This window comes from Bubalus bubalis, chromosome X (genome assembly GCF_019923935.1).
Source record: "Bubalus bubalis isolate 160015118507 breed Murrah chromosome X, NDDB_SH_1, whole genome shotgun sequence".
In the NCBI taxonomy this organism is placed as follows: domain Eukaryota; kingdom Metazoa; phylum Chordata; class Mammalia; order Artiodactyla; family Bovidae; genus Bubalus; species Bubalus bubalis.
In genome coordinates, this window is record NC_059181.1 from 31367870 (window position 1) to 31388507 (window position 20638).

Below are 20638 nucleotides of genomic sequence, written 5' to 3' on the forward strand. Positions count from 1 at the left end.
GGATCAGATCTTGTCTCCCTCAGAGATTTTTTTTTTCCTCAAGAGAAAAATGTTACGTAGTATGATGAGCTCTAAAACAATACCCTAAACAGTGTCAAAAGTCTAAAAACACACCTCTCATAAATAGAATAATCTGGGCAAATATAAGCATCCTCTCAGGTATTAGGTCTCCATATTATAACTTAGCATAGTAAGAAATTGCATTATCATATTAAAAGATAACTAAGAACATACCTGGTACCAGGCATTGTGCTAACTAACCTCTTCACATACATTATCTTTATTGCTATTGCTATTGCTAAGTCACTTCAGTCGTGTCTGACTCTGTGCGACCCCAGAGACGGCAGCCCACCAGGCTCCCCCATCCCTGGGATTCGCCAGGCAAGAACACTGGAGTGGGTTGCCATTTCCTTCTCCAATGCATGAAAGTGAAAAGTCAAAGTGAAGTCGCTGAGTCCTGTCTGACCCTCAGCGACCCCATGGACTGCAGCCTTCCAGGCTCCTCCATCCATGGGATTTTCCAGGCAAGAGTACTGGAGTGGGGTGCCATTGCCTTCTCCGACATTATCTTTATATAATGCTTTATATAAAAATGTTAACTTTATATAATAATGTCATGAAGTAGATCTTACTATCTTCATCTTACATAGAAGGAAACTGAGACAGAGTAGTTAAGTATCAGATCCAAGAACACGGAAGTAGAAAGCAAAAGACTGGTGATCCAAATTTGGGTGTTTTCATTCAAGAACACTTAATTTTGATACCTGCACATTCTTGAATTTTTCTTATTCATTTAACATCACATTAAAAGTGCCCTTTTTTATGATCTACAAAGCTATCATAGTTTTATGAACTGTCTTTTATTTATTTGTATCTTCTATTAGCCACATGAGGCTATTTAAATTTAAATTAACTGTCAATAAAATTAAAAACTTAATTCTTCAGTCACATCAGCTACCTTTCAAGTACTCAAAAGGCAAGTGCAGCTAGTGGCTACTAAAATTGCTAATATTCAACATATTTAGCATGTTGTTAAATGATATTGGATGGTGCTATAGGATGGTGTTGATCTAGACTAAGGAAAAAAAGGAAATCAATGCATATTTATTAATAAGGGAACACCACCAAACATGTCTCTTAAATGAGTTATCAATTACTTTCCTATATATATATATATATATATATATATATATATAAAACACTCAATATATTTAGGAAAGATGAATTTTTAAGAACAGACTGAGTTTATTTTTCCATGGCATAACCATCCTCAAACTATGGATCAAAAACTTTTTATTTTTTGACTCTCAAATACCTAATACATTATCTGACATATACTAGGTGCTTAATATTTGCTTACTGAATTAAGCAATATTTTACTTCTTATACTTTATCCTCTGTCAGGTACACATTTCTTATTTCACAGAAATAAGTAGTTGACATGGAGTCTAATCTGCATGTGCAAATCAACTGAATCATTGATAAAGAAGCAGTTCCATTTCTCTTTGATTCTGTGACCTTGTAAAACGAGGGCAATAACCATTTTGGAAGTTTGATAAGATTAAATAAAATAGCAGATGTAAATACATCTAATACTTAGTATGTAACAGGGGATGATTGAATGTTAATTTCCCTTTCCCTTCAAGAATTAAAGTAAAACAGATCCAAAGGAGTTTCTTTCCTAAAACTTAAACCATGAAAGTTAATCCAACAGCACAATCAAAGCATCTCTGTCAGCCAGGAGAGCTAATCAGAAAGCAGCAGACATCAAGTGTGTTTGTTGCTCCGTTGTGTCTGACTCTTTGAGACCTCATGGACTGTAGCTGGCTAGACTCCCCTGTCCAGGGGATTCTCCAGGGAAGGGTACCGGAGTGGGTTGCCATTCTCTTCTCCATCATGTTAAGTGGGCATAAAAAACCACTTGAATACACCAGAAGTTTTATTCAACCAGTATAGAAAATGAACCAACATCACCTCCCCTTATCCCTGTAGACAAACCAAACCAAACCAAACCAAACCATTGCTTCAGGCAAACAGAATGCCTTTAATTGAGGCTGAAGTAGGGAGATTGATTTGGCAATTAAGATCTTCCATAAGAAATGAGATCATTTCTAAAGATGCTCCCCAGTTTTTAAAATAATTTGGAGCTGTACAATTCTCCATTAAGTCTAAAATTAATTTTAAATCAGTTTAAAAAGTATCACTATGCATTTTATACACACACATACACAAACAGAAACATACTTATATATCCCATACATACTTTTTAAAATATATATATACTCACTGGGCTAAGACAAAATAAAGTTGTGAGAAAAATTACTGAAGAACTATCAGTATCCCAATGGGCAGGAAATCAATGACTGAATACATTTAAAACATATATTCTTATACTTTTTTTTTCTCTTTTTTGGCCATACCATGTAGCTTGTGGGATCTTAGTTCCCCAGCCAGGGATTGAACTCAGGCCATGGCAGTGAATGGCCAAGTCCTAATCCCCGGACCACCAGGGAATTCCCCCTAGGTTCATATACAAGTAAGCCCTGGGAGATTTTAGAAAATAAAATTACCTTGACTTCCTCAAGCTTTTCTTTTAGTTGCTGCTCATTTCCGGGTTCAAGAGGAATACTAGAAATGTTATCTGCTTCTTCCAACCATAAAACAAATTCATTCAAATCTCTTTGAAATTCTGACAGGATATTCTTTTGTTCTTCTAACCTGGAGAAGAATAAAATTGTTTTAAAGAACATATTTCTCAAGTTTTCTTTTTTTTTTTATTAAAGAAAACTCAAAAAAGCTGCACACACTTTTTAAAAATAAGCCATTTTAAAGATGTCAACGTGAAACATGTGTAATATCATATAAGAAACGAATAGCCAGTCCAGGTTTGATGCAGGATACAGGAAGCTTGGGGCTGGTGCACTGGGATGACCCAGAGGGATGGTACGGGGAGGGAGGTGGGAGGGGGGTTCAGGATAGGAAACACGTGTACACCCGTGGCAGATTCATGTTGATGTATGGCAAAACAAATACAATATTGTAAAGTAATTAGCCTCTAATTAAAATAAATAAAAAAAAGATGTTAACAATATAATATTTTTAAGGATGTAATATTTTAAAGGCCTAGTCAAATATCACCATTGGGGCAAAACTGTCTCTGGTTGAGAACAACTTCACTAGAGTAAGTATATAAAGTGAAATTACATGTTTCAAGATGCTTAAATGAAATACATCTTTATGGAAAATTGTAAAGCAAAAACAAGGGAATTGAATGAAAACACTAAATTATTACATGTTCAAATGTTTTCCAAATTACAACACAAAATCCTTTTGGAGGAAAGAGGGAATGGATTTAAAATACTTAACATATGTTGTTCTAGTGGATGTTGTTAATTATAAAAACACATATACTGTATGTTACTCAATTAGCCATAAACTTATTCTTACATATTGAATCAGAATGCAGCTGAGCAAAATAAGCTGCACTTATAACAATTTACATTTTTTTGTTTTACTGTCTTTTGGGAACTATGTATCTGTGGTACATAAGCTTTTGAACTGAAGTATAATATACATATAGGAAAGTGTTCATATAACTATAGAGATTAATATAGTTTTACATGTATACCTGTGGTGGATTCATTTTGATATGTGGCAAAACTAATACAATTATGTAAAGTTTAAAAATAAAATAAAATTAAAAATAAAATAAAATAAAATAAAATAAAAAATGGATACACCAACTAACCCTTGGATACACCAAAGGAACAGAATGTTATTAGAAGTTCCCTCAAAACCCTTGCAGTCACTACCTCCAAGTGTAATCAGTATCCTGTCAACTTTTATTATTTTGCCTGTATTGAGCATTATGTATATGGGGCAACCCACTCCAGTATTCTTGCCTGGGAAATCCTGTGGACAGAGGAGCCTGGCGGGCTACAGTCCATACAGTCCCAAAAGAGTTGGGCATGACTTAGTGACTAAACACACTGCCTTTTACTCAGTGTAACATTTACAATCATCATCCATGTTCTGTGTAGATTATCTTCTTCACTACATAGCACGAAACTGTATAAAATATATCTATGTTGGTGGACATTTGAGTTGTTTCCATTTGGGGACTGTTCAGCTAATTTTTTGTTTGTTTTTTGCTTCAAGTTGACAAATATTTATTGAGTGCTTACTAACTTCCAGAAACTCAAGTAGGCATTTGAATCAAAGAGAAATGAGTTATGTACCTTGCCTTGAGGATCTCATAGTCCATGAGAGGGAAGAAGCATGTAAATCTAGGACTATGACAGAATATTGTGGAGGACAAGTTATTTTCTGGGTATAGAAGGTATAGAAGATGTGTCAGAGAAGATAATGATCTACCTGGGTCTTGAAACATGAAAAGGGATTTGATTCACAGCCTGTGCAAAGACGGGACATTGAGAGAACTACAGTTACACTAATTCCCCAAACTGATCCGGTTATTGGATTTATGTTCCTCTATACTCAATTTTCCCTGGAGAAGGAAGTGGCAACCCACTCCAGTACTCTTGCCTGGAAAATCCCATGGATGGAGGAGCCTGGTAGGCTACAGTCCATGGAGTCGCAAAGAGTTGGACACAACTGAGCGACTTCACTTTCACTTTCATACTCAATTTTGTTCTTTGATGTGAGCTGGTCCAAAGTCTATCCGAGGCACATGTCTTCTTTTTCTATTCCCCAAACAGCAGATTCTATAAAAACCCAAGCCCTATTTTGGGCTCTATTGAAAACTCAAATCATATTATGTCATCATTGCATTCAAACTCTTCTATTGCTTCCCAGTTCATTCAAATCAAAAGCAAAGTCATTACAGCACTCTATGAGGGTCTAGATCTGCGCTGTTCAATATACTAGACACCTTCATATGTGGCTACTGAGCACTTGAAATGATGTGAGGGAAATTGAGATGTGCTCTAAGTGTAAATTGCATACTGGATTTCAAAGACCTAGTACAAAAAAAATCATCTCTGTACCTTCTACTCAATTTTGCTGTGAACCTAAAACTGCTATAAAAAATACAACTATTTTTATGGGGGAAAGGGTGGAGGGGATAGGTAGATTAGGAGTTTGAGATTGACATGTATTGACTGCTATATTTAAAATAGACAATTAACAAGGATCTATTGCAAAAAAATAAAAAGATAAAACTAATAAAAATAAAACTATTTCTAAAGTATTAAAAAAGAATATAAAACATCTCATTAGTCCTCTAAATATGTACAAGTCAACATGATAATATTTTTAATATATTGTGTTAAATAAAATAGGTTAATTTCACCTGTTCTTACTCTTTTTTACATATGACATTAGAAAATTTAAAATTACATATGAGGCTCACTGTACTTTTGTATGGAAAAGCACTGATCTATAAAATCTGCTGATCCCCTTTCTCTTTACTTGTCCGACCTCATTTCCATCTACTCTCCCTTTCTCTTATCCTTCTTGAGACCTCAGCTTTTGTACTTGCTGTTTTTTCCTGCCTAGAATGACCTTCCCTCACAAATCAAGCATGGCTGGTTTCCTCAGCTCCTGCAGGTCTTTCCTGATGATTCTACTTACAATCACACCTCTTCTCTCCCCAAGTTCTGTTCTTTCTCCCTAGTCAATCTTTCTCTTTAGTACTTAAAACATTCCTGGTGGCTCAGTTGTAAAGAATCCACCTGCAATACAGGAGATACAGGAGACCCTGGTTTGATACCTGGGTCAGCCCCCGGAGAAGGAAATGACAACCCACTTCAGTATTCTTGCCTGGGAAATCCCATGGACAGAGGAGCCCGGCAGGCTACAGTCCACGGGATTGCAGAGTTAGACATAACTGAGTGACTGAGTATGCCCAAAACAAAAAAGCACTATAATTTGGTTGTTTTGTATATTGTCTATCTTACACAGGAAATCAAACCTTCTGAGGGCAAAGATTTTGCCTGTTTTATTTACTACTGTTACCCTTGTTCCTGAAATTATGCCCGGCAGAGAAAAGATGCTAAATAAATAACCATTGTGTGAATGAATGAATTTGGCCATCATTCTTTTCAATCTTATACACTTTTCTGTTTCAAAAGAATTGTTCCCATTTTTTTGCAATACTGACAGTAAAACATAATCTAATTTACTCACTGATGTGCACTACAGTATTTCACCAAATGAAATAGACCTTCACTTGCAGGTCATATAACACCACTGTGTATACTCCCAGGATGTGGGTTAGAGTGAGGAATGCTGCTGATTAAATGATGACATTTATTACTTAGAGGTTTTATTAAGAAATTTTTCTTTAGGTTTATATATATATATATTTCTCTTATGTTCCCTTTGAATATGCATAAAAAAGTATAAGTGAAAAAATTGGTGCAGCGTTCTTCAAATTTCCTCATATTTAGAGCCTGAGCCTCCTATACCACTTTTCTTTTTAGATCAGTGGTCCTCAGCCTTTCTGGCACCAGAGACCAGTTTCATGGAAGATAATTTTTTTTCACGTACGGGGGTGTGGGGAGGGGATGGTTTCTGGATGACTCAATTGCATTACATTTATTGTGTACTTTATTTCTATTATTATTACATCTGCTCCTCATTAGATCACCAGGCATCAGATCCCCCCAGTTCAGTTCAGTTCAGTTGCTCAGTTGTGTGTGACTCTTTGTGACCCCATGGACTTCAGCATGCCAGGCTTCCCTGTCCATCACCAACTCCTGGAGTTTACTCAAACTCATGTCCATTAAGTTGGTGATGCTATCCAACCATCTCATCCTCTGTCATCCCCTTCTCCTCCTGCCTTCAATCTTTCCCAGCATCAGGGTCTTTTCAAATGAGTCAGTTCTTTGCATCAGGAAGCCAAAGTATTGGAGTTTCAGCTTCAGGATCAGTCCTTCCATTGAATATTCAAGACTGATTTCCTTTAGGATGGACTGGTTGGATCTCCTTGCTGTCCAAGGGACTCTCAAGAGTCTTCTCCAACACCATAGTTCAAAAGCATCAATTCTTTGGTACTCAGCTTTCTTTATAGTCAGATCTCCTAACTGATGTCCTTTTCCATACTGTGTCATCTTTTGTGACATCAAGAGTCTCAGCAGTATAGCACTTCTTAACAGGGCTCTACTACTTACTGTTCCTTGGATTTTCTTCTAAACCACATGTGACCTGGCCACCAGAAATAGTAAAATTCACCCAGATTTCAGTGATATTAATGTGGTAAAATGTGCTGCCTAAAATGAATGAAATTTGGTTAGTTTGCATAGCCTTCCACCACTGATAACAACGAATAAATCAAGTTCTTTTGGCTGCTACCAAGCTGCTGGCTATTTTAGGAATAAAAAAAAAAAGGTTCATAATGTAATGACAGTTTACTGTTACCTTTAGCTGCTTGTAATTATGAATGAATATTATTATTGGCATTATCTGCCTGATATGCTTAAGCTTATTTTCTGCTAATAAAGTCGATAAAGACTTGGCATTCATTTCCAGAGGGACTAGTGTTTAATTATATGAGTTTTTGCCAATAACAAATATTTTGGCTTCTCTTATACATGCAAAGTAAGGATATCTACATCAATGCATGATGCTGAAATGGTTGGCTATTGAAGTATTCAAGATTTAGGGAGGAAGGGTCAAAGGATGAAGCTGGTAAAGTGGTTCAAGGCAGGGCTACGAAGTGGATAGAATGTTTTGATCTCTAGGTGATGAACTACTCCAATTTTTTTGAGTAGAGCAAGATTTATTTCATCCATTCCCTCTGGTATTCTATGAAGAATGGATGTGGGTAAGGGTGGTAAGACAGAGAGTGAGGAATTGAAACCAAGCAGGACCCTGTGGGGTTCCTGGCACAAAAGCCTTTCTGTATTCCCTTCCCTGCATTCTCAAAGTGAAGTGAAAGTCGCTCAGTCATGTCCAGTTCTTTGCGACCCCATGGGCTATACAGTCCATGGAATTCTTCAGGCCAGATACACAGAACAATATCTTTGAGCTCTTCTGCAGAACTAAAACCTCCATCAAATGGAAGATGTTAACATCAAGTAGTGCTTCCTACTTGATGAAGCACTCTTCATAAAGAAAGCTGAGTGCTGAAGAATTGATGCTTTTGATCTATGGTGTTGGAGAAGACTCTTGAGAGTCCCTTGGACGGCAAGGAGATCAAACCAGTCCATCCTAAAGGAAATCAGTCTTGAATATTCAATGGAAAGACTGATGCTAAAGCTGAAACTCCAATACTTTGGCCACCTGATGCGAAGAACTGACTCACTGGAAAAGACCCTGATGCTGGGAAAGATTGAAGGCAGGAGGAGAAGGGGATGACAGAGGATGAGATAGTTGGATGGCATCACCAACTCAATGGACATGAGTTTGAGCAAGCTCCGGGAATTGGTGATGGACAGGGAAGCCTGGCGTGCTGCAGTCCACGGGGTTGCAAAGAGTCAGACATGACTGAGTGACTGAAGTGACTAATTGAACAGAAGCACTCTTCATTCCAGAGAAGGTCATGGTTCAACCATTATCACTTGATCCAGATGACCTCTGGATTTAAGGGATGCAGGCCTGCACACATGTGTACTCAGTCGCTTAGTCCTATCTGACTCTTTGGAACCCCATGGACTGTATCCCTTCAGGCTCCTCTGTCTCCATGGGTTTATCCCAGCAAGAATACTGGAGTGGGTTGCTATTTCCTCCTTGGGGGATCTTCCTGACCCAGGGATTGAACCTTCATCTACTGTGTCTCCTGCATTTGCAGGTGGATTCTTTGGCACTGAGCACACATAAAGGTCCAAATCATGAAGATGTAGCAAGGGAAAAGGAAAAGACAGAATGCTTAAAATGTAGGAGATTCAACAGGATTTGTGGATGAAAGGAGAGAGGTTAGCATTAGGCACTAAAAATTATTAAGCATTCTCCCATATGGCAAAACATTCCTGGTGGCTCAAAGGCAAATAATCTGTCTGTAATGCAGGAGACATGGGAAATGGAGATTCAGTCCCTTGTTCCAGAAGATCCCCTAGAGAAGGAAATGACAACCTGCTCCAATAGTCTTGCCTTGGAAATCCCATGGACAGAAGAGTCTGGCGGGCTACAGTCCCTGGGTTTGCAGAGTCAGCAGCCACTAAATCAAATAACAAGTTGTCACATTACTACTGTGAGATGAGTACTAGTTTTTTCTCATGTACAGATGAAAGAAAATGAGGGTTCACATTTTGCCCAAGATCAAACAGCTAATAATTGGTCATCCAGTATTCAGTACTGGGTCATCTAGGTTCAGTACTGGGTCACCTGGTCTAGGAGTGATCCCACCTTATCTGGCTGAATAGATGGCATTTACTCCAGCTGAGTACATTTAATTGTACTGGATATTTTGGGGAAATGACTAGTTGAAAAAAATAGATCTGGAGCTCAGGGGAGAGAGGAGAACTGGAATCATAAACTTCAGAGTCAACAGAAACCAGTTGGTAAACAAAACATGGTAAATTAGCCTTTCAACTTTGAATAATGGACAATTCTTGCACCTGATTATTTCATTTAAAAACACACATTAAAGAAAAAAACCCATTTACAATCATTCATTGATTTCCTGTGCATGGGTAATTTGTGGCTCCTGTCTCTCCCCCAACTGCCTTGCTTTGACATGGAAAGACAAAGAAATGCCTAGGTTGTTCTTCTGGTTCTCCCCCAAAGCTACACAGATCTGTGAAGGAGTTCTTCAGCTCAACGAATACTCAGCTGAAGGAGAACATAATTTTCCCATGTTGCAGTTTTCATACATTATTTTAATGATTACTTAGAGAGACGTAAGGGGAGATGTAAGGTGGGTAACGACTCCCACCATAAACACTGCACTCTCCACAAAGCTAAGTATTCCATTCCACCTGAGACCTCTTTTTTTTTTTAACTGTATAGCATAGGGAACTATATTCAATATCTTATAATCTATAATGGAAAAGAATTTGAAGAAGAAATAAATATATATGCATATATGTGCAACTGAGTCACTTTTCTGTACATGTGAAACACTTCAAATCAACTATATGTCAATTAAAAATGGAAATATATATATACAATGTATATATACAATAAAACATACATGATACAAATAAAATATACATAGTACACAGATATATATATATACACATACAATAAAATATGCAAATAAAAATGTCTAGGGATAGTCTATTATGACCTAGTTTAAAGGGGAAAAATAGTAGAGGTGAAATATTGCTTTTGAGTACTTATAAGGTAGAAATATTTTAATGGGCTTCATCTATAGAAAGTAAAGATTTTCTGAGGTGTGAGCCATAGTAATACATTCTAGTCCAAGGTCACCTGAGTCCTCAACATTGATCTGGACATGGGGTACCAAGGAGGTGGGAAATCTCTGATGGTAGATGTGATACCACTGCTTGTGCGCTTGTGCTCAGTCATGTCTGACTCCTTGTGACCCCATGGACTGTAGCCCGACAGGCTCCTCTGTCCTTGATTCTTGGCAAAAATACTGGAGCAGGCTGCCATTTGCTATTCCAGGGGATCTTACCAACCCAGGGATCAGATCTGTGTCTCTTGTGTCTCCTGCATTGGTAGGTAGATTCTTCACCACTAGAGCCACTTGTGAAGCCAATACCACTGCTGCTTCTCAGCAAACCTTAGGAGGAAGAGGCTGGTCTTGACTGCTGGCAGCTTGTTTTAGATATGCGGTAGCACCATTTTCCCTCAGACTCTGGACTGAGAAGCAATTCTGCAAGAGGAGCAATCCCACTATAGACATCTTTTATTTATTCAGAAGTTCTAAGCTGGTTCAAATCTTTGGGTCTAGGTTTCAAGGGTATTTGTCAGTCTACCTCATCTTTGTTTCTTTCCACTCTTTTTGCAAATTTTTGTCACCTTTAGTATTTGACTCTAGATCACCTTGCACAGTGTCCCATATACTGAGAACAACCTTATTTCTATTGATCTTCCTCATCTTAGTTAAGTAAAATCTTGTTAAAAATCTCATTACATTTGTAAAACCTAGACAGATGGGTAAGGATTTTCTCAACCTACCTCTAGAACCTAATAATTTCAGGGAGGAATAAATCCAAAATCCAACAAGTAAAAGCTCAAAGAACAGGAAATAGTAATATGAAACAAATAAAGTTTCAAACCTAGACTAAAATTCTAAAAGCAAATACCTCCACTTCCACTTCAAACACACCACTAATTAAATGAATAGTTTTCTAATCCTTTCAAAAATATCCAGCCAAGAATAAAGGCGGTGGAGATGTACTTGTTCACTGTTATTAGGATTTTTGTATTTAATTGGGATCAAACTCTACATAAACATTGTGTACCTATTTTCTTCCTTTAATTACTACTGTGAATATTTCCTTAGGTCATTGTTTATTATTTGAAAAATTGATTTTTATGATCTGAGTAAAAAGCCATATGGGAGAAGGCAATGGCACCCCACTCCAGTACTTTTGCCTGGAAAATCCCATGGACAGAGGAGCCTGGTGGGCTGCAGTCCATGGGGTTGCTAAGAGTCAGACATGACTGAGCAACTTCACTTTCACTTTTCACTTTCATGCATTGGAGAAGGAAATGGCAACCCACTCCAGTGTTCTTGCCTGGAGAATCCCAGGGACGGGGGAGCCTGGTGGGCTGCTGTCCATGGGGTCACACAGAGTCGAACATGACTAAAGTGACTTAGCAGCAGCAAAAAGCCATATATGAGTACACTGTATTTTACCATTGTTTTGTTATTTGGTATTTAGTTTGGTTCCAATTTTTCATTATAATAAATAACCCTATAACAACTACATTTGTTCATGCATTGTGGCTCAATCTATCTGTTCATTTCCTGAGAACAAGGAAAAAAGTTAACAATGAGAATACTAAGAATATAGACTCATATTGGTAAATTTCTTTGCAATGCTGGTGGTAACAATAGTTTGTCATGGACTTTTTTACATTTTTTATTAACAGAAAAGGTAAACAATTTTGTAAACGTGTATATTTGTCATTTCTGTTTCTACTCTCAGTCATCTGCTGTGTCTGTTGCCCATTTTGCCTCAGTGATTTCTTATTTGTTTGTAAAGGCTCGTTTCACTTTATCTTAAAAATATATTTATTGAGAATATTTTATAGCTTTCCTTTCATCTTTTTAAAACATATTTTTGTTTCTTTCTAAAGAAAACACATCAATTTCTTGGTTATTTCTCCCACTGAAATTACTCTGAAAATTGTGACCACCTGACAACTGCTTAGATATTTGCCTTTATTCTGGATCCTTACATATTCATTAAAAAAAAACACACACACAAAAACTAAATGCTTCATCCATTTTAAATTTATATAGTTGAGTTCCTGACCTTGAAGGGTTTTTCAGAAATTGATGTTTTTTTCCCAGCACAATCTATTCTCTATTGATTTGTGGTGATTTCATTATATTTTGTGTTTTATATGCAATAAGTTTCAGTTTGCAGATGTACCATAGATTTTTGTGACAGCAATGAGCCGCTTCCACCATTGCAACATGAAAGTATGTCTAATTCCTGGTAGGTTAAATCCTCTCCTACCTTAGCCATTTTAATTTATGTACTACGAGTATCATTTGGTAAAATTACAAAATAAATCTCATTGGGGACTTTGGTAGGGATTCCATTAAATCAATAAATTAATTTGTGAAGAACCACTGTTTTTTCAGAATAAATTTGCTAAATTTTCTATGTTTACAGTGCATTTGGACATGGAGCGTATCTGGGACTCATCTGCGTACTATAAATAATTAAGTACGTTTTCTAATTAACCTTCAGCATCAGTTTGAAAGGCAGTGACTTGCATATGATTTTATGGATATTAACTGTATACTAGTTTAGGAAAGTCTTAAGAACTACCAGATAGAATAAATCGTCCCTTAAAAAGTAAAAGCTTTGCTTAAGCTATTTGCTATAATCTTTCTTTTCACACAATGTGGAAAACTTTTTCTTGATGACTTAATTTTTTATAAAGAGTACAGCATCTTCTTTTTATGCAAGAAAATATTTGATAGTTATTTCTTGTCTAGGTTTGTTTTTTATACTTTGAAAAAAGAAAAAAAAAAGATGGTGCCAACCCACCGGGGCCTTGTTATAATCTGCCTTTTCAAGTGCATGTGTTTTCTGAAATTTCAAAAGCCGTGGTTTGAAGTTTTAAAAGCTGCAATTTGAATTTATGTATTCAGATGATTGCAGAAAAGCGAAGGAACAGAGTTTGCATTTCCAGGCTTGTCTCTTGACAGAACAGTTTAAACGTGCTTTATATTGGCATTCATCACATGAAGTGTTATTTCTTTATTTACCTACTCGCTTAATGCTTATGGTAGGATTTATTCAGGCATGTGGTAGTAATAATAATGAATGGGATATTTAACATTACCCATCTGCAATTAAGTGCTAAATATTTTACTTTTAGAGGCATTTCAATACATTTCACTATTTTTTTAAGAAAAAGAATGGTTTCTGTTTGAAATATTGGCTCTGTAGCCGTTTACATTATAAATGCTTTTAATACAATTTAAGGAAGTACATATTATGATAGGGAGAGATTTGCATAATCAGAAAGGAAGAGTTACTGACGTGTTGAGAAATTCAATGACTTTACATTAACTCTTAATGAACATTTTCTGTGGGGCTGCTCTTATGGTAAGTGATAAAGACTACCAAATCACATGGCATGATTTTAGAGGAGGAGGATCTAGCAAATGTTTCAACCAAACGCTAGATATTTACACATTGGAATCCCTTTTGCCACTCAATACATCATGTGTATTGTCTTCCTAGCATCCCCAACAAAGAAACTGAAGCCTCAGAGATTTATATGCCAAATATATGCAAGTATAAGGTCGCTCCCTATCCCATTTTCCAAATGAGAAGTTCCTCCCTAGGTTTCTAATCAAATATAACATAGAAACTTTAGAAAGTATAGATAGGCTTATCACCTGTCTTATCACCTATCACCTATCACCTATAGCTTATCACCTATCACATATAATGCTCAATTTGTTACTTTGATTGTGCATACTAATTTTAAATTATATAGCATATTACATTAGAATAAAGTTCTATTGGAAAGTTTATTCCAAGCCACAAACACACATTTACATAACAGAAGAAAGTTTTATGTTATGTAAAGATAGTTTTTCTTTTCTCTGTGCCATATGTCCATGAGCCACATGATGAAACCAGTTATTGAGTTGCTGTTAAAATAATCTTTTCAGAGTTTGTTTACAATGGCATTCAACTCATGAAATTTGATGTCAAACCACCAAAGTTGATCACTACTTTTGTTAAATTTGTTTTCTTCCTGTTGCTTTTTCTCCTCTACCACGTGACTTCTACAAGCAACCAAAATATGTATCAATTGAGATTAAGTCAATACATCTTTCCCAGACAGTGCTTTGCTGTTTGAGCAAAATAAAACAAGTGAGTATCTTATAATCTGAGAAGCTCCAGAAATATTTAAATATAAAGGTATCACTTAAGGAAGAAAAAGAAAAAAAATCATGTTTAGGGACACATTAACTTCTCCAAGTCATAGTCTCTATAGGATGTTGTTATCATCAGAACCCAGCCATTTGCCATTCATTCACTTTGCCTACAGTTTTCCCCTTATACAAATGAAGTGCAGCTGAAAGGCTTAACATATCAACGTTCCTCAGGCATTCACTTCTCAATATTAAGGAAAATATTAGCAAATTGCAGGTAGATGTGAAGAACGAGAAGGAAAATTGTGGAGCTCAGCAGTGAGAGTTTCTCAAAGGAAAAAAATTAGTTCAAATCTAAGCCCTGAAAGTTATTAGGTGAGCATGTGAACTTGGGCAGTTACTTAACCTTTATAGGCCTCGATTTCCTCATCTTAAAATGGGAACAATAAACACTTCATGGCATTGAAACATGTAAAATATCATGTATGAAACGAGTTGCCAGTCCAGGTTCGATGCACGATACTGGATGCTTGGGGCTGGTGCACTGGGACGACCCAGAGGGATGGAATGGGGAGGGAGGAGGGAGGAGGGTTCAGGATGGGGAACACATGTATACTTGTGGCGGATTCATTTTGATATTTGGCAAAACTAATACAATTATGTAAAGTTTAAAAATAAAATAAAATTAAAAAAAATAAACACTTCATAGTGTGGTTGTTTGGATTAAATTTGCTTTCAGAAATTCCAATTTTAGCCTACTGCTTCACTAATGGTATTCAACAAATGGCAGAGAAAATAAAAAGAACTTTTTTTTTTAAGGAGATCTGGATATTGAAGTGCTATTTCTATCTCAGAATTTTGCCTAAGCCAACATACTTATATACAGAAAAGTATTTATAAAGCATGTATGAGTACACGGGGAGACTGTTTGAAATTCAGCTTTTTGATAAGCCAGTTGACAGTTCTATTTCTTTCTTCTGACAAACTTCCTTGACAAATTTGGGAAGTTTAACAGTTGGGAAAAGACAATTAGAGTCAAAATGCCAATCTATGAGTAAACGTGCCACCAGATGCTGCTGCTGCTGTTTAGTCGCTCAGTCGTGTCTGACTCTTTGTGACCCTATGGATGTCCCACCAGGAGCCCACCAGGCTCCTCTATCCGTGGGATTCTCTCTCTCAGTGGGTTGTCATTTCCTTCTCTGGGGTATCTTCCCAACCCAGGGATTCAACACATGTCTCCTTCATCTCCTGCACTGCAGGTGGATTCTTTATCGCTGAGCCACCTGTAAAGTCCAGATATATGATTACAATGCAGAACTATCAAAGTTCTACTAGTTTCCAATGATGTGACAGTGAATGTATGTAACAATCCTAGCCCTCATGGAGCTTACATTCCAGACAATGAATAAGATAAGGAAGTGAAATACACTGATTCTGGCAGAGCAGTAAGTGCTACAGAAGGGAAAAAAATGAAGCAAGAAGAGAATATTGAGTGGAGCTGGAGGGTGGCTGCAGTTTTGTAAAGGGTGATCAGAGAAGGCTTCATTGAGAAGAGGTATTTGAATAAAATTGTCATGGTAGAGACTGGCTGGCTACTTCCCCCCAAATCTGACTCTCTTCTCTTAACCCTGAAGCTCATTGTCATGCCCCATCCTCTCTTGCCAATTGGTGTGACTACATAACTGAATTCTAGCCAATGGAATGGATGCAAAAGTGACTCACTGATTCCAAGCCTGGCTCATAACCTCACCCCTCATAAATGATATTCCCTGTTCTTTAAGAATTGATGCTTTCAAACTGTGGTGCTGGAGAAGACTCTTGAGAGTCTCCTGGACAACAAGGAGATCAAATCAGTAAATTCTAAAGGAAATCAACCTTGAATACTCTTTGGAAGTACTGATGCTGAAGGTCCAATACTTTGGCCACTGGATGCAAAGAGCCAACTCATTGGAAAAAACCCTGCTGCTGGAAAGATTGAGGGCAGGAGAAGAAAGGGGCAACAGAAGTTGAGATGGTTGGATGGCATCACTGACTCACTGGACATGAGTTTGAGCAACCTCTGGAAGATGCTGAAGGACAGGGAAGACTGGCATGCTGCAGTCCATGGAGTCACAAAGAGTCAGACACGACTTAGTGACTGAATAACAACAACATAGAAAAGCATAGTGATTTTGAAAGCCACAGGTTAAAAACATCAGAGTTGCAAAATCAAGGTAGACTAGGACCCTGATTCACAATTTGGAGAGGGAGTCACTTGCTTGCTGATCAGAAGCAACTTTTTGAATTTTCTAGAGTGGTAAGCCACTGAAATGTAGGGCTTCTATTTTAATAACAGCCTGAATTAAGTTAGGTATTAAAGGAAGTAAGGGAGCCATCCATGCAAGTATCAAGGGAAAAGAACACTGTGAGTAAAGGAAATAGTACAAAGGTCCTGAGGCATGAGTGTGGTCAGAATATGCTAAAGCAACAACAAAAAAATATGGGGGAAAAGGTGTGGAATGGAATGAGAGAATAAAAGACTAGTAGGAGATGAAGTAAAAGAAAAAAAAGATAACAGCCAAATCTTAAGAGATTTTTCCCCAGGGAGGGGATATATGTATAATTATAGGTTGTTTGTGTTGTACAGCAGAAACCAACACAATGTTGTAAAGCAATTATCCTCTAACTGAAAAAAAAAAAATTAAAGCGATTCTACCTAGAATCTCAATACTTTCATAATTCATATTTTCTATCAAACTCAGTCCTTGGATAAGAAGAAATTCTAGAATAATCTTTTTTGGGGATCTCAGTTAGAACTCTTCTTCAATCCTACTTTAATAGGTCCAAATGACTGAATCCTAGCACTTCTTTTGGATTTTTGTTGTGTGCTGTCTATAGAGGTGCTGGAACAGATTTTGGAAAACACTGAGGATGCTTTGGACTGTCATCTGTTAGAAGCAGAATGATACAATCTATCAGTAAAGCTTGTAACAAAGCCGATGCCATCTGATGAAAGATGCAATGAAGAGTGAGTGACCCTAATTGTTCTGTTTTCAGTCATGGCTAAGTTTTCCCCTTCCAAGACAGTAAAAAGGAGAGTGAAAAAGCTGGCTTAAAACTCAACATTCAAGAAACTAATCAGATCATGGCATCTGGTCCCATCACTTCATGGCAAATAGAAGGGGAAAAGTAGAAACAGTGACAGATTTTATTTTCTTGGGCACCAAAATCACTGTGGACAGTGACTGCAGCCACGAAATTAAAAGACACCTGCTCCTTGGAAGGAAAGCTATGACAAAACTAGACAGCGTATTAAAAAGCAGAGACATCACTTTGCAGACAAAGGTCCACATAGTCAAAGCTATGGTTTTTCCAGTAGTTATGTATGGATGGACCACAAAGAAGGCTGAGCACCAAAGAATTGATGCTTTCAAATGGTGGTGCAGGATAGGACTCTTAAGAGTCCCTTGGACTGCAAGATCAAACCAGTCCATCCTAAAGGAAATCAACCCTGAATATTCATTGGAAGGACTGATGCTGAGGCTGAAGCTCCAATATTTTGGCCACCTGATGCAAAGAGCCATCTCACTGAAAAAGACCCTGATGCTGGGAAAGATTGAAGGCAGGAGGATAAGGGGACGACAGAGGATGAGATGGTTGGATGGCATCATTGACTCAATGGACATGTGTTTGAACAAACTCTGGGACATAGTGAAGGATAGGGGAGCCAGCTCCCAGTCTCTCAACCTAGAAATATGAGAGGTATCCTTGATTCTTTCCTCTACCACATACCCAGAGTGTATTGATAACTATATCCTCATAATTCTACTTGAGATGTCTTTCTTGAGTCTGCCCGCTTCTCTTCATACTCCCTACCACTGACTTCTCCTTTCATACTCTCTTACTGGTTACTGTGGCTAATACTTAATTGGTTTCTGCCTCCCACCTTGTCATCTTCTCATCCATTCTTAAAACTTCTGAATGAATAATATTTCTAAATTATGTCTCTGATCATATTCTCACACCTTCAATAACTCCCCTAGTGCCAATGGGATAAAATCTAACTTCTTTAACGTGGATCAAAAACCTCTTTATGATCTGATCTCTATTTCCTTCTCTTTTGTCATCTTTCTTTGCATTTGACAATCCAATGAACAACTTCCTCCTCTTTGCAACCCAGTACTGCATCCACATCAGGACTCAGCACATTCTGTTCCATCTGTCTGGGATACCCTTCCCTATGTCTCTATCTAAACAGCTTCTAGTTACCTTCCCAATCTCAGGTTAGCCACCACCTCCTCTATGAAACTTTTCTCAATTAATTAGTGAAAGTGAAAGTGAAGTCACTCAGTCGTGTCCAACCCTTTGTGACTCCATGGACTGTAGCCTACCAGGCTTCTCCGTCCATGGGATTTTCCAGGCAAGAATACTGGAGTGGGTTGCCATTTCCTTCTCTAGGAGATCTTCCCGACCCAGGGATTGAACCTGGGTCTACCACATTGTAGGCAGATGCTTTACCATCTGAGCCACCAGGGAAGTCCAATTAATTAGTAACCCCTTCCTAAACAGGCTTAAGTTATGGGCTCTGTTATACAGTCCCATAGCTCCTCATAATTTTTCTATCACAGAGTATCTTGTAATTTCCTATGTCTGTCAATATACTGCAAGTACCATAAGAACATGTGCTCTATTGTGATCATACTCTATTCTCATTACCTACTATATAGTGTTTGTTAAATTCTTATATTCACAATCTCATAATGGTATCATCCCAATTGTGGGTGTGAGAGCAATAAAATCATTCATTATTTACTATTATTCTTGAGAGATTTTACATGAAAAACCAAGCGTGTGTTATGGGAAGCAAGTTCTGTGTAAAATTAAATAGGGAAAGCTACACACTAGGGGTTTCAAAACTATGGACCATGAGCCAAATCCTGCCTGTCACTGGTTTTTGAAAATAAAGTTTTATTGGAGCATAGCCACATCCATTCATTTACATACAAAGACTTCATTCCTACTGTGACATCATAGTTGAGTATTTGCAACAGAGACTGAATGGATGACAGGTCAAAAGTATTTACTGTCTGGCACTATACTGAAGTTTGTTGACATCAGCATACTAGGGAATTTTTATATAAGAACAATCTGTAAGATCTTTTTAACCTATTTATATGTGTGATCATGAAAATGTGTATGGCCATTTAAACTTCTTCACTCTTTGAAATAATTATTAACACTCTCCACAATTATTATTTTACAGGATACAACATGATACTGGATAACAGGAAAACTAGGCATTGCACCTAATTATAAATGTTTATTCTGTTTAAAGGGCTTCCTTGGTAGCTCAGCTGGTAAAGAATCTTCCTGCAATGTAGGAGACCCCAGTTTGATTCCTGGCTTGGGAAGTTCCCCTGGAGAAGGGATAGGCTACCCACTCCAGTATTCTTGGGCTTTCCTGGTGGCTCAGACAGTACAGAATCTGCCTGCAATGAGGGAGACCTGGGTTCAATCCTGAGTTGGGAAGATACTATGGAGGAGGGCATGCCAACCCACTCCAGTACTCTTGCCTAATCAAGGCACAGGACAGCATTCTGTTTAAGTTTCTCATTATGACAAGCTACATTTACTTAGCTTTGATTCAAACATGTAAATACTTTGTGAAAAACGTGCATGCCTCTTCTTTGCTTTTGTTATTCGAGTTTCTTTCCTTATTTTTCTCTTCTTAACCTTACTTTTTCCACTTCTTTTGTAATTTCATATCCTTTTTCTGTTACTCAGTTTTGTTCTGTGGGTTTTACTGTGACTTTTATTTCTGTAACTGTATTTTGAATTCCTCAGGGTACTCGTAATTTCCACCCTCAGCTAAATGTCATCTATTGTCCAGTACTATGTACATTTCCACTGGAATATAAATACATCATACAGACAAGGAAAACCAAAGTTCCTTTGAGACAGAGAAAGGATATATTTTTGCTCGCTACTTTCATCCTGGAAAAGAAAGGGCAAAGGGTATTTCTCGTGATTTATATAAAATCTGCACACAACTCCAGGTAAATTCTTTAGAAATGCAGATTACTATTTAAAAAATACAGCCACAGGAGGTACAAGAATACTTATATTTCCTCAAAGAGTCATTCTTGAAATGTGGTATGGGCAACCATGGGGATCCCTGAGATACTTTCATGGGGTCTGTGAGGTCAAAACTAT

At 37.4% G+C, this 20638-nt stretch overlaps 1 protein-coding gene across 8 annotated transcripts in view; it reads right to left on the reverse strand.

The window, feature by feature from the left end:
• Positions 1–20638, reverse strand: part of DMD (dystrophin) — a 2402664-nt gene that overhangs the window by 848698 nt on the left and 1533328 nt on the right. For all 8 annotated transcript variants that reach the window (XM_025277237.3, XM_045164452.1, XM_045164449.1 and 5 more), the window contains one exon: positions 2571–2718. In XM_025277237.3, coding sequence (XP_025133022.3) covers positions 2571–2718 — 148 coding nt within the window. The remainder of the gene's footprint in view (positions 1–2570; positions 2719–20638) is intronic.